Raw genomic sequence first — 15,146 nt, forward strand, 5'->3', positions numbered from 1 at the left:
TGTATTATAATTTAGGATAGTTGTAATACAAATTGATATTATATTATAATCACAGTTAAAAGGGTAAATTTGTTTCTTACCGATAGGGGTACTTTTGTGTAATGGAAGATGTCGATATTTGTATGTGGTGCGGTGTGGTGTGGTGTGGTGTAGTGTGGTGTGGTGTGGTGCTAAAGCTGCAGTCGAAAAGGGGCTTAGACATCCTATCCCATTTGTCTCCTTCTTTCTTTCTAGTGTGTCCCCAGTGTGTTGGATTCGTACATTTTTTGAATCAAACTTGGGTATTTTATTGAACAAGAAAAAGCACACTTGAGACCCACTTAAGCCACATTTATTCCAATCGAGTGAGACAGTGCATAATCTTAATGACAGTAGTAGTGGGGTGGCATCATATACCTTGACGGCCTAACAGAGGTGTTAGAGAGTGTGCAGAGATGGAAGGGTCGGACGGAAGAGAACAATACAATCCAAAATGTCACAATCAAAAAAAGAATATCTCACTCTTTGTTACATGTCTTAAAAACACAGCTGATGATGATGCGTGAGGACAAACGACAACAGAACAGAAACTGTCGGCACTTTCGTATAAGGACTCGCCGCGACCGAGCTGTCTTTTACAGACGTCAGAAACCTGCACACACACGCACACACACACGCACACACACAGACACACACACATACACACACACACACACACACATGCACGTGCACAAGTTCATCTGGAAAGTGAGATGTGTGATCTGATCTCCTCTCCTCTGGACTTCCCGGGGTCCTGATTCCTCCTTGTTTCTCAAACAAACAATTTGTTTTGTTTTTCAGGGCTGGAGAGGTCATACGGATGGGGAAAGTAACATTCTTTTAGCCGTGGGTTGCGGGGGAGAAGCCGGCTGGTCTGATCTTCATCTCGGTGAAGGGGATGGACGAGTCTTTGCCCTTCCAGTCTATCCAGACCACACCCTGCGTCGGGACACAAAACAGTGGGGGAATTATCATTTGGAGATAACGTACCACAGTGGTTCTCAAACCTTTTCATGTCAAGGAACCTCTAAATTGACTTTCTTTCTTTCTTTCTTTCTTTCTTTCTTTCTTTCTTTCTTTCTTTCTTTCTTTCTTTCTGTTTATTTCGAACATCATACAATAAAAGGTCACAGTAAAAACAATAGTAAAAATATAATGTAAAAACAATTCAGATCATCTCAATAAACAATAAATCATAAATGTGTTCGAAAAGGAGTAGGAAGAAGCTGATGCTTATAATATCCTACCCCTTCATATCAGTTTTATACAGTGTTAACACAAATCGTATGCTAAATATATACTATAGGCCTATATTAAAACAAAAAACAAATAGATCAACACACACATTTGAACTTCACATACCGTGACTTCAGCATCCTTTCCATAATTAACAATTTCAAATTCCCTCCTCATTTCTGTACATAAAAATACTTTTTTAATATTTATATTTAAATTGTGGCATACTAGTGCTTTGTCTTATCTCCTCCTGCAGTTCACACGTATTAGCCCGTGGACCCCCATTTGAAAAGATACACCAGGGACCCCCATAAGAGAAGGTATTTAAGGCTCTAGCAGTGAATCTGAAACATTCTAATTTCAAGGAAACCCCTATTTATATTGCAAAATCAATGTTAATTTATCTCTGAGAGTACAAATGGAACCAAATGGACCCTTCTGTGTACCTGATTGTTGCTGTTCATGCCGTAGAGGCCGTTGAGGTTGGTCTTGTAGCAGTTCTTGTACCACCAGCCACCCATGTAGGCCCGGGAACAGTGGATGCCCAGAGGGTCGGGGTCCTTGTCCTTGGTGGAGAACGGACGCCCGTTGTGGTACTTCATAGAATCACCTACAGCACAGCGACATGGAAACTGTTTGTTTCTTACAAAGGAAATGATCAGACTTCAGGGAGGGTGTGAATTATACACGCACATGCAGAATTCTCCTTTTATCCAATAGTAAACAAAACCTACTTTTCGAGATCAATTCATCTGAACATATATTTGTGTGAGAGTATATTCACACAAAATACTAATATTAAACGTAATTTGTATATGTATAAATGAGTCATCGACTACTGTATATGAATAGGTTTGATTCTTAACATTCGGTGGGGAGTATTTAGCAGTTGAGTATGGCCCTGGTGTGTAAAGGCCTTTATCAAAAGTACAATTTTCAATTTAGGCATTTAGCAGACGCGGCGGAAGCTAGGGAGTGAGTCTGCTGTTCTAATTGCATTGGGGAGTTTATTCCACAGTCTGGGGGCCAGAAGGGAGACGAGTGGATCTTTGTCCTGGGGTATTTAGCGAGGGTTCTCTCAGCTTCCCTGTGTTAGCTGAATGTTACAAGCCGCGCTAGGAGGACAGACGTTATAATATAACTGCACCTGCTGTTCCAGTGTAGCCGGAGAGCGTGAGGGTGTACTGATTCTCCTCTGAGTCCACAGAGAAGTTGGCGTAGTGAGCGTAGGCAGTGTCCGGTCCAGACGTCATGTCCACCCTCAGACTCACAGCGCCCCTGGTGGTCAGGTTGTGCAGCAGTTCGTTTCCTGGTGGTGGAATGGAGAACAAACTGACTTGAATGCTCTGCTTGTAGATCTGCTATCTTCACTAGTTTGGGTCCCGAGCAAAAGTCTAATCTATCTTTAACTGAAAAGTTTGGGAACCACTGTGTTGCTGTATTTCGCTGTATGAAAAGTGCTATGATAAATAAAGCTCATTATCATTATCATTGAATTGAATTATCTTGTGGAATGACTGTAGGAAACACTGTTAACAGGAGTGGATCCTGCAAATTTAACTCTGAGAGCATAATGTAATCAAATTGACCTGTACGGGTCCATTTGAATACATTTGTACGCTCTGAGAGTTATACAACCATAAGGAGCCATTTGGTTCCTGTCAATCATTTAGCTGTTACTGTACTTCATCATTTACAGGCTTTCTTTTTTCTTTTCTTTTTAGCAAAGGATGTAATAAGAATCGGGACGAGCCCCCATCTTTACCGAGCCAGAACTCTTCACTGATGTTTCCAAAGCCAGTGCTGTATTCACTCCAGGTTCTGTAGAAATCTGTTTTTCCGTTCATCCTTCTCTGGAACACCTAGATGATGATCACAACACAACAAATTAAGACACTCTGCAAACTAAACATGCCCCTTATCAACGATAACATAGGTAAATCTTGTTTTGGATGGCACTGTTCATGTTGGGAAACTTGCTTTTTAGAAGCAGCGCTTTGAATATTTTTTAGGATAGCTGCCTATTTCTAAAGTTACAATTTAAGGACTTTTTAAAAACAAATTGGCCAAATTGTCAAATCGTAAATAAGAAAGAGGCAGACATTTAGAAAATAGCTGATTTGCAAGCTCACATTACATTGCAGTGCAAATCAACTGCTAGACTATTTTCACAATATTCATCTGTGGAATCAAACCAAACTAAATGTAATGTCTCAACTCCTACAATAACGAGCGTTTGTCAGGGTGGGGGGGTCACCAGTTTAGATATGATTATTTTTCGTGGTCCCCAGTTCAAATTATGGAGGGCCCCAGTTCAAATATGACTATCTTGGCGGGTCCCCAGTTAATATTTTGGGGGGAGGTCGCACCCTGTAGAGTTTGGGAACCCTAGCTCTCTCACCGTCCAGCCGCCTCCGTCGGTCTCCATGTCGCAGTAGACCCTGACGGGACCCCCCTCTCTGCCGGACGGGTAGATGTCCACCTCCCCGGACTGCAGCGCTCCATTCAGCAGCTCCTGAGCACACTCCGCGGGGAAGGGGAAACGCAGCTTCCCTGCAACATGACAGTTGGTTTAACGGTAAGTTAGAGCAGTGGTTCTCAGCCTGTACAGGCCGTGACCCTGCTAAAATAATCATATTTGGACTGGAGACCCACTAAAATAATCATATTTGGACTGGGGACCCACTAAAATAATCATATTTGGACTGGAGACCCACTAAAATAATCATATTTGGACTGGGGACCCACTAAAATAATCATATTTGGACTGGAGACCCACTAAAATAATCATATTTGGACTGGGGACCCACTAAAATAATCATATTTGGACTGGAGACCCACTAAAATAATCATATTTGGACTGGGGACCCACTAAAATAATCATATTTGGACTGGGGATCTTCTAAAAATCTTCTTTGTGAGCTTGTAGATCGGGTATTTTCAAAGGTTTTACCTCTTTCTTATATTATTTGACAATGTGACCAATGTTTGACCAGTTTTTAAAGTATATAGTTTGTTGATTACTTTTGATGCAGTAATGGTCTTTTTTTTCTCTCTATTTGAAAATAGCAGAGCTTGTAGATCTGCAATGTTTTCAAAATGTTTTCAGATCGGTTTACAAGGAAATTGCACATTAATCTGGGGGTCCTTGACATGTTTGAGAACCACTGGTTTAGCCAACATTAGGAGACAATGCCAAATAGGCAAAAAATGCAACCAATATTTACAAGCTAATAGAAAGAAAAACACGCCCCAAAGCTGCTTATAATAAGTGGATGTGGCAACACTGGCTGGAACAGATACGTGTTTTGGGGCGTAGAGATGAAAATAAAAATGTAACTTGTCAAAAATAACACATTTTAGGCTTTAGAAAACACTAGTTGTTGTAACGCTGTACCTGTGATGAACTCTGTGGTGATGATGGAGGTGTAGTGTCCATCTCTCTCTCCTTGGACCAGAACAAAGTACTTTGACATGGCAAACAGACCTGTCAGCTTATACTCTGTGATGGTGGACTCCAAGGTCACCTCCTGAACCACACATGCACGCATGCACACACACACACACACACACACACACACACACACACACACACACACACACACACACACACACACACACACACACACACACACACACACACACACACACACACACACACACACACACATACAGACAGACAGACAGACAGACAGACAGACAGACAGACACACACACACACACACACACAGATAAATAGACAAACATACCTACAGTACAGTACAGTACAGTACAGTACAGTACAGTACAGTACAGTACAGAACAGTACAGTACCCACCAATACATCTTGTTTCCAAACAAATAAAATCTACAATAGAATAGATCAGGGGTCTTCAACAGGGGGTCCGGGACCCCTAGGGGGTCCTCAGAGTTACTACAGGGGGTCCTCCAAATCTTTTTATGATAGAAATTTTGTTTCTCCTTTTTACAGTAGATTAACCACTTGAACCCTAGCGTCAATATTCTGGAACAAAAATAGCAGATCTACAAGCTCACAACGCCTCGCAGAGCGAGGCGTTGTGAGCTTGTAGATCTGCTATTTTTGGCAAAGAGGTTTGGTGTAGAGAGGAAAAAGAGCAGACTAAGTACAAAGTGAAAGGTCAAGTTTATTAAGTATTGACGGTTCAAGTGGTTAAATATCTGAAAACACAAATTAACATGAATCCAAAATACGCTGATGATTGTGCTGTCAAACAATGAAACGCTATGGAATCTATGAATAGGTTGTGGGGGTCCCTGCTTCATCTCTCTCTCAACTAAGGGGTCCTTGGCCTGAAAACATTGAAGACCCCTAGAATAGATTTTAAGTCCATTTTCACCCTCTCCTGGCAGAGCGAGGGAACTGCTACAGTTACAGTATAGTGTCTGAACTGCAATAAGCCATGTAGTAGCCCTAAAAGGGCATTTTTGACAAATCTGCCAACTAAATCGTTTACAAGAAAAGGTGTGTAATAACATGCACTAAAAAAATCGTAAAAACGCCTCTCACAAAACTGTGAAAAGTGATGACTCATCACTCAACCATAGTTCTGTGGGGCCATAATGTTTTTCGTGCAAATCAAATACTTGCAATGGATTCAGAATCATGAAAAAACTCTAATTTGTCCCCTCACATGCTACTGTTTTCGACCCTCAACTGGAGAACAAACCAAGGATAAGTGTGAATGTTCAGATGACTCTCTGACCTTGGCCTCCTCTCCTGCTACCTGGTACGTCACTCGGTAGCTGTGGAAAGGAACAGCAGGGGCTTTCCATGAGATCACCGCAGAGCGAGCAGACACCTCGCTGGCTTTAACCGCTGTGGGACACAATATGAAGCAGTTAGTTAAACTATTAGTCATGAAGAACACAATATGAAGCACTTAAGCTGGTTGCACACTGCTGCGTTTTTCGTTGCAAAATGCGTTTTTCAGGGCAAGGAGAGAGAGAGAGATAGAGAGAGCAAGGGACCGAGTGGTGCGCGAAACGGGCGGCAGTGTGCAAACGTGACTGACATAACGTGAGGTTGATTTTTTTATTCACGCGCTCCGAAATTCACCCCGATATTCGGCCCGAAAAACGCAGCGGTGTGCAACCACCTTTAGTTCAACTATTACCTGTACTCATAAAGAACACAATATGAAGCAGTTAATTAAACTCAGATTGTTTTCTCCAAGTTTTTCCACGTTGTCCTTTGTCATGGGAGAACTGCCTTTGAGGCCACTTAAAGAGTCTGGGTCCCCTGAGAACATCATGCACCACAGTGTATGCCCGATCCTCTACAAACCGTGACATCTAGAGACAAACTTGACCTGATTTCAGCTGTCAGCTGTACATGTACATGGGATTTCAGCTCAGGGTTGTATCTGACACATCTTTAAAGGGTCTTGCAACACAATATGAATAAGCTTTCAAATCAGCCCGCTACTACAGGCCCACAATAAAAGTCATGTTTGTTGTTGTTTGTTCACCGTTAGCAGTGGTGAAGGTGGTGGAGATGGAGGTGCTCTGCAGGCTGTCCTTCTGGCTCAGGGCTTTGACGGTGTACAGAGTACCTCTCTGCAGCCCTTTCAGGTGGTGTTCCACCGAGGCCCCAGACACCATCACCGTCACCGTCACGTTGGGGGCTGCAGAGAGTGTGGGGAGGGAGAAAACAAAACAAAACACAAGAAATAGGTAAATCTCAAAACACATATTTCCATTGAACAATGGGTGTTGCCTGCCGAACTCACAACGCCCTGTGAGCTTGTACTGTAGGTCGGCTATTTTCCTTATTTGAAATAGGGCTTGATGTTGATTCACAATGTACTTTTCCCTTTCCTAGACAAGTACTGTAGCTCTAAGTGTAAATTCAATAAGGAAGATCTATGTTGTCATTCACAGCTCAAGTGTGAGCACTTCTAGCCAATCTGCAGTCAGCCAGTCAGGCAATTGGACTCAGTTAAATATCAGTGCCACTGACCCTTTCTCAAGCTTCTCAAGTCAATCTCTTTTCAGCAACCCAACAAGCAACCCACCTCCATCCCCAACTCCACCTTGTCTCAATCATCTAGAGTTAAGAAGGAGGTTCATCTGCACTGCCACCATCGGCGTATAGACTCCATGGGGGGGCTAATCTTATGTGTTTACTGTTAAGGTCTAATTTCCAAAATGTTTTAGGCCTATTCCATTCAATCATCAGCAATAAAACATTTTGTTTCTCTCTCTCATTGAAGTCAAATAAGGCACAATATTTGTCTTTGAAATGTAGTGTAGCTCACAACGGACTGAAAATAGCCGACCTTCCGGCTATTTTCAGTCCGTTGTGAGATGGAGCAAACGTTAGTCATTAGCCTTTCCAAGGTTATTTGAAGGCATTTCTGGATTAAGGTTGGAATAGTGCTAGGATTGTGGGATGTCACCAAAACGCTTCACTCACTCTTTGAGGACTCGTAGCTGATGATGAAGCGGTCCACCTTCCCCAGACTGGGGGTCCATTGCAGCACAGCCCTGGTGTCTGTGATGTTCACCACCTGGAGAAGAGTTGGTGGGGCGGGCACTGCAAGCAGGACACATGACAGGTTATTATCTTCAAGTTCTTCCATGCGTGTCACTGTTCATCTAGACCAGTGGTTCTCTAATTGTGTGCAGGGGAACGTTGGTGTGCCGTCAATACTTTGTGTGCGCTCATTTACCAATACAGGGGCAAGTTCTATACCCCCAAAAAGTAAGTTAAACACTTTCAACCCAGTGCCCCTATTTAGGGCATGTCATTGTAGGCGAACATTCACATTTATATTTTCATTCATTCTTTACATATTTTATCACAATTTCTTTATATCATGAGGACCAGTTATATGAAGATTGAAAACGGGAGAGGTCGTATTTTTTAAATGATAACTTTTTTTGGCCACCCCTTATTTTCTTTCTGAACATCTCTGACTGAGCTAAAGCCAAATGGCCATGGGAAAGTACATAAAAGAGACCATAAGGCACACTAAGGTAAGCTGATGAAATGATTAGACATGAAATGATCCCTGGAGGGGATTTGGAGTCAAACACAAGTGCAGTTGGCTGTGTGTATACTGTATGTGGGCCTACCTGTGGTGATGGTGGAGGTGAGGGCATCGCTCTGGATCTTGCCCTGTGTGACGGTGACGCTGACCATGTAGGAGGCTCCGGCAGACAGCTGGGACAGAACCACATGGGACTGCTGGGGGTCCACGTTCACAAAGCCGCTTTGGCCTGCATGGTTGGGCGATTTGCACAAACATCACCAATAAGCGACTTACTGCAATAAATTAAAAAATGTACTCTTAAGTAATGTGGTCAATGCTGGCAGGGAGTAGAAATGTCAGCCAGAGATTCATTTAGCCCCATTTGGAACCTCTCTTTCCACAATAGCTAAACTCTGAGATCTCTGGGAAGGCACAGATTATTACCCTTTTCCGCACATCGAAATCCAAAAAGTAAAGGTACTGTAGTCCGAAACAACCGTTTACATAGCTTATTTAGTCAGCCTGATCCATGTTTTCCGATTCAACCCCGGACCACAGGTGTCAGCTCTGCTCGCTCACTTAAATTTTACTTTCTGTGACTTCCGCCGTGCGCAACCTCCGCCGGGGCTGGACGCAGCAGAACCTCATCTCTGAGCTATTGTGGAGAGTGATGTTCCAAACAAGGCTGGGCTCATATACCGTAGGTATGAGGTAGTTGTGACCAGTGTTGTCAATTGTGACAGACCTGTGACAGAGTGAGTGTAGGTGATCTTGAAGCCTGTAAGTGTGGTCTTTGGTTTGGTCCAGGAGACAGCCAGAGAAGACTCTGTCACATTGCTGAACACAAGCTCTGTGGCAGGCTCAGGTCCTGGTGTGAGAAAGAGAGAAATGAAGGCAGTATGAACTAGAGCAGATTCAACATTACATAGTCTTCGTGAACTTGTACAGGAAGGAACCAATGCTAAGTAAGTCTGAAAGTAGTTTTTTATAAGATTAACTTTTATGAACCACCTCTATTTGCTTTGCGTTGACTATGATTACCTGTCATAACGGTCACTCTGTGAATCTTGGACCTTCGCGTGGTGCCAACGCCGAATACGTGCAGAGAATAGCGGGTGAGCGGACGGAGGGAAGTGAACTCCACGGAGCGCTCGGTTCCGGGAACGATCACGGAGAATCTCTTGCTCTCGGCTTTGCCTCTGGTGGCGGGAACTTTAGTGGTGGAAGCGGTGGCGTTGCTGCCGTCGCCGCCGTGTACCAGGAGGTCGGTGGCGTTCTTGGCCTTGTCGTCAAGAAGTCCTTCCTCGACCTCCTCTTCTTCGTCTTCTTCCTCTTCCTCGCCCTCTGCTCTGTACTCCCTTCTGTTGACGGTGAAGGAGTTGAACATGCCCTGCGGGGCGGCCCACGTCAGGGTGAAGGTGTAGGACGTGATGTTTGTGACCTTGACGGAGCCGAGGCCAGTCGCTGGTGCCCTCTTGATGGTGTCGCCTGCAGCTTCTGTGTGGCTCACGTTCACCATATACTGACTTCTCTGCACGCCTTTCCCTTTCCCAGGAGCTGTCTTCTCAGCCAAGGTGGACTGTTCAAAGGCCTCTTTCCCTGCTCTGGTCTTGTTGTTGGACGCTGCGGTAACCTTGGTCAGAATGGTCAGGACTTTAGCCGTACCATTGGATTTCTTCACCGTGCTCTGAGTCACGTTGATTTGAGGCTGGTCTTGTGGTTGGCTGGTTCTGGCATTGGCTTTGTCTGCAGCTGCCTCTTTAACTAGCTTGACGTCGGTCTTGGAAAAAGTTTTTGAAGTCAGGACTGTGGTTTTGCCTTTGCGGGCCTCCTCGTGCTTTCTGCCCTCGTGTTTCAGGAGAACCTGGCCAACAGTCGGGCGGAGGGTTGTTTTGCCACTTGCAGAATCTTTAACAGTTGTTTTGATAACGGAGGCTCCCTGGTTTGCTTGTGTTTTAACGAGACCCACTTTTACATGTGTGGCTACTTTCTGTTTAGTGTCGACCTCTGTAGCCTTCTTCTGGTCCTTCTTCTGTGTGGCATCCCTGATGGCGTTGCTTTCTTGGTTCGCCTGCAGTGTCATGGAATCCACGGTTACCTTCTCTTTAGCACTTCCTGGAATTGAACAGAGCAGAGGTTGGGAGAAGAAGATACATGGGATTATGTAAAGGCACAGAAACCTGTCTAGTAGCCCTCTCTGGCTCTACCATGTTCAATTGCATTTGTAAGCTACAAACGGACACTTACTCTTGTTACAGTCGACTCCAGGGGCGCATTTACTGCAGTCTGGACCTAGGAATCCCTGCTGGCAGACGCATTTCCCCTTGTCACATCTGCCATTGGCACTGCACTCATTTGGACAGTTGAGTGAGCACGGACCTTGGCACAGATAAAAAGAAACTCCATTAGAGAGGTTGCTTATGAACCAAAGAGTGTTGTGGATCATGTCAGTCATAAACCCTCATCTGTAATGTATGTATGCGTATTTACTAATTAAACCATCAATAAATAAAAAACACATTGTACATTTCATCTTGAGGCTGGACATCTCTTTCTCGAGCCTTGCCACGCGTCCTTTGAGCGCGGCCATCTCCACCAAGCAGCTCCCGGTGCAGGATCCAGGCACCAGGCTGATCTTATGCGTCAGGACCAGGGGAGCACCAGGCTTCAGCTTGATCTCCTGCTCCTTGGTCTGGCTGGGGTCAAAGCCACTGATCACCACCTGGATGGGCTGGACTGGAGCCGGCTTGTCTTTGGCTGCCGCAGTCTGGTTGGTGGAGGAGGTGGTGGCCTTGTCTTTGACTGTGGCGGTACTTGTAGTGGCGGCAGGCTTGGCGGTGGTCGATGGGACAGTCTGAACCTTGTCTTTGGCGGCAGGCTTTGCGGTGGTCGACGGGACAGTCTGAACTTTTGTGTCGGGCTTGGTCAGGGTCTGACTGACGGGCTTGTCTTTGTTGGTCTTTGTTTCGTCGGTTGCAGGGGACTTGGCGGCAGCTGTCTGGCTGGCTTTGTCTTTGTTAGTCTTTGTTTCATCGGTTGCAGGGGACTTGGTGGCAGCCGTCTGGCCTTTGTTAGTCTTTGTCTCGTCGGTTGCAGGGGACTTGGTGGCAGCCGTCTGGCTGGCTTTGTCTTTGTTAGTCTTTGTTTCGTCGGTTGCAGGGGACTTGGTGGCAGCCGTCTGGCTGGCTTTGTCTTTGATGGTTGCAGTGCCGCTTGCCGTGGCAGCCTTGGAAGGAGTGGAGAGAACGGTCTGGACCACTGTGGGAGTGTTCTTGTCTTTGACGGTCTTCGGGCCGCTGGTCGCTGCAGGCTTTGAGAGAGCGGTCTGAATCACCGCTGCCATGGGCTTGCTTTTGGTGGTCTTTGCAGCGTTAACCACTGGAGGTTTTTGGTTGGTGGCCGGGGTGGCTGCAACGGTCTGATTACCGATGTTTGGCTTCGGGGTGGCCCGAGGGCTCTGTCTGGCAAGAGCAACAGTGGTTTTTGGTTTAGTGAGGGTGAGAGCGACGTTGGGTTTGGCCATGTCACTTCCTGTGGAGTTTCTCCTTTCATTGGCCGGGCTTTGAAGGGAGGGGAATGGGGTGAGCAGGAGGAGAAGGCCTAGAGTAAACAACATCTTTACCGGGCCAGTCGTAAACCTGAGACGGAACAGCCTTGTGGAGGATGTGTGTATGTACAGTGTGCTGTAGGAATAGTATGAACTCCTCCCTCTACTTGTCAGAGACCAGGAGGTTAGGTCCTTTCCTAGGAAAAACAAAAAAACAAGAAGTAGAAGATTAATCGCCGTTCAGATGATTACTTCACTTTTACTACAAGCCCTGATGAGGAGGTATTCACGCACCTCAGATGCCATTGATATACTGTATAAAACACAGCTGTAAACAATGGATATCTCTAAGAGAGCAAACCACAATGTTGGTCCCACGTTATACATCAAGCTCATCAGTATTTATTAAAAGCACATTCTTGAAAGCAGCTGCTGAAATGAACCACTGATGTTGTTGTAGGAGGTGATGTACAGTATATCAAATTGCTGTATCAGGTAAAGAATAAAATGCCTAAATGTTTTGGCTGTAGTACAGTAATTGCTGTGCAAGCCCTTATATTGCTTTGGGGCCATAATTTATCTGACTGAACTCAAAACATTTATAAAAGTCAAAATTGAATACAATATTGTGCCCAAGTCAACGGTGGATTTTAATTTAATGGCAGGGTCAATGAAACCTTAGTGAGACATTAAAGGAGTAGTTCACCCCCAAAATGACTTTCTTTCTATTGATTACTCATGCCATGGAGACTTGAGTTCAATAATATTTATTCGTATTTGTCGCATTCCTAAAACAAAAAAAATGTATTATAGTAAATGTACCCCCAAAATTACCCCCCATTGATTCCCAAATGCATTTGGGTCCCCATCCAGAATCAATGGGGGTACATTTATCGTAATCAAATTATTGTCTTAGGAATCGACAAATGCGAATAAATATTATTGAACTCAAGTCTCCATGGCATGAGTAATCAATGGGAAACAAGTCAATTTAGGGGTGAACTACTCCTTTAACCACTGATGCCCTTTATACCTCGCCATTCGGCAAATGTGGAAGAATTGCCAATCTGCTATTATTTATACCTATAAAAAATACATCCAGTACATAAAAGATATTTAGAAAAGTCTCTGGAAATGGAGAGGGCCAGGCAGGAAGGAGAGAGGTGGCTGCATGGTGCCTGTTCTGTGGAGAGGCTGTTGGCCATCAGGAGACAGAGTGAGCAGAGTGCTAACAGAGCCGTACTGTATGCACCGCTGGGACACTGTATGTCTTTGACTATACAGACCTACAGTTACATAATCCTCCTGCACCCGCATATCATGAAAACCGCTAGGAGAAATATGTTGCCCTCTCGGCCCTTAAATCTCCCAGGGAATTAAATAAATCAAGGTAGTATGTTGGAGATCCATGAAGGAACTCCAAACATCTTAGCCAGCAAATATTTTCTGAGCCCACGCAGGGGGTTGTTTGTTTGTTTGTGTTAATTGGGCTTCGTGGCTAATTCGGTTTTATGGCTGAATTACAGCCAGTCACCCGCTGCTTTGCTTTACTGCTGGACATGGACAAACTACCACAGTGATTGGAAAATGGAATGTGAAAAATAAACGACATATAAATAATGAAAATATAAAGTCAAAGTTACAATTGCTGAAATAACATATTTCAACAAACATAAAACTATAAAGATCATTACCTCGCATCCAGTTATGAAAAGCTAAAGCTATGGTGCATTTAAATTCATCAGTGCATAGCAACAGTACTTTTGGATGAATAAAACTGGATTCTACTTGTTGTTGGAAATTATTGTCCCCTCTCCTCACAGGAGATACTTACTAATGTGTTATTCACATCTGTCTATTTTGTCTTCATTTCTCCAAAACATCACTCAGTTATCTGGCCACAGATTCCAGCTGTGCTGATAATAACAATGTCAAGCAATATACTGTACAATATACACTACATAGTAAATCCTCAGTGTTGATTCATCCATTTGTTCATCTGAGTTCCATTTAACGGGGAGGGGGAATTTATACTGTGTAACTACTGTCCATCAGTGCATTGACTCAGTTGATCTGCCTTACTGTACAACACATACTGTATTGTTTAAATTAAATGATCAATAACTCACCTGGATAAAGGATTGTTTTCCCTCCTCTTGACTGATTGCTTGTCTTTCTGTCTATCTGCACGTTTCTCCCTCCATCTGTCAGGGACAGCTCTGGTAGAGGTGCTGGAGGCTGACGAGGAGAGCAGAGGAGAGGAGAGGAGGAGAAAGGACCACCACTAGAAAGGAGGCGAGTGATAAAGTCTGCTCCTACTTAAGGACCCCCCTCTTCTCCTCCTTCTCCTCCTCCTCCTCCTCCTCCCCTACCCGTTCCCAACTTGTGGAGGCTGCATGCATGCATGCATCCACCGCAGAAAATATTTGTATTGGACAGGTAAGAACAGTGGCATTTCTGCATAGATTAGCACTCTGTCCCGAAGTAATCCGCAGCTGTGATTTACAGCATAGATCGTTTGTTTGTTCTTAAAGGAGTAGTTCACCCGCAAAATGACTTTTTTTCCATTGATTACTCATGCCATGCACATTCCTAAGACAAACATTTGATTCGAGTAAATTTACCCCCATTGATTCCGGATTCCGGAACGAATGGGGGTACATTTATTGTTATCACATTTTTGTCTTAGGAATGCGACAAAAAACTAAAAATATTATTGAACTCTAGTCTCCATGGCGTGACTAATCAATAGAAAAAAAGTCATTTTGGGGTGAACTACTCCTTTAAACTTCACTGGGGAGTATTGTGTTTTTTGGCAGAACACTGGTGTAAATAATCAATAATTGATCAGTTGGATGATTGTAATTCTCAAAGCAGAGATTCGCTGTTAACATGAATGATTTGTCTGTTTAGAGTCAATAGTGTTTCGTAAAATGAGCAGTCATAGCTGAGTGGGTATAACGAGTCTGTCTGGGAATTAACCAGAAGGCCGCTGGTTAAAAATCCATGGCTTTCAAAGTGCCCCTGAGCAAGAAACTCAGAGTAAACCTATAAATTCTCAGCCCAAAATAGCAGATCTACAAGCCCAGAAGGGCTCACATTGTGAGCCTGTAGACCCGTTCTGTTATGTAACATTTAGGACAAATTTTGCTCAGTGTAATGTTTGTGGAATGTCACATTCTCTTTCTCTCTCAAAAAAAAAGAAGAAGCTGCATGACATGCATGCGTGTTTCACTCGACGATGTTTTGTCACAGAACACGAACACGAAGGGAACAGCATGAATCCACCGTGGGTACGGCCTGTATCGGTCGGGAGTTACGTGACTAACACCTAGAGAGGGCCAGCTTGC

The 15,146-nt window shown here is 44.2% G+C and overlaps 1 protein-coding gene across 1 annotated transcript; it reads right to left on the bottom strand.

Moving 5' to 3' along the window:
• Positions 1-332: 332 nt before the first annotated feature.
• On the bottom strand, positions 333-14,172 carry tnxba (tenascin XBa). Its single transcript, XM_080749881.1, has 15 exons — positions 13,926-14,172; positions 10,776-11,993; positions 10,497-10,628; positions 9,291-10,364; positions 8,995-9,117; positions 8,353-8,496; positions 7,691-7,810; positions 6,744-6,899; positions 5,979-6,091; positions 4,652-4,784; positions 3,656-3,807; positions 3,020-3,116; positions 2,402-2,563; positions 1,701-1,864; positions 333-957 (listed from the first exon to the last, which is right to left on the bottom strand). The coding sequence occupies exons 2-15, from the start codon at positions 11,863-11,865 to the stop codon at positions 859-861; spliced, it is 3,759 nt and encodes a 1,252-aa protein (XP_080606007.1). The 5' UTR covers positions 11,866-11,993; positions 13,926-14,172; the 3' UTR covers positions 333-858.
• Between the last annotated feature and the right edge of the window lie 974 nt (positions 14,173-15,146).

This window comes from Nannobrachium achirus, assembly GCF_963921795.1.
Source record: "Nannobrachium achirus genome assembly, chromosome: 2".
In the NCBI taxonomy this organism is placed as follows: Eukaryota; Metazoa; Chordata; class Actinopteri; order Myctophiformes; family Myctophidae; genus Nannobrachium; species Nannobrachium achirus.

Coding starts and splice junctions, on each gene's coding strand:
- tnxba (XM_080749881.1), bottom strand. CDS start 11,865: ATGTTGTTTACTCTAGGCCTTCTCCTCCTGCTCACCCCATTCCCCTCC. Junction 10,629..10,775: donor GTCCAGCCTCAAGATGAAAT/GTACAATGTGTT, acceptor ATCTGTGCCAAG/GTCCGTGCTCACTCAACTGT. Junction 6,900..7,690: donor CAGCTACGAGTCCTCAAAGA/GTGAGTGAAGCG, acceptor CACTCTCTGCAG/CCCCCAACGTGACGGTGACG.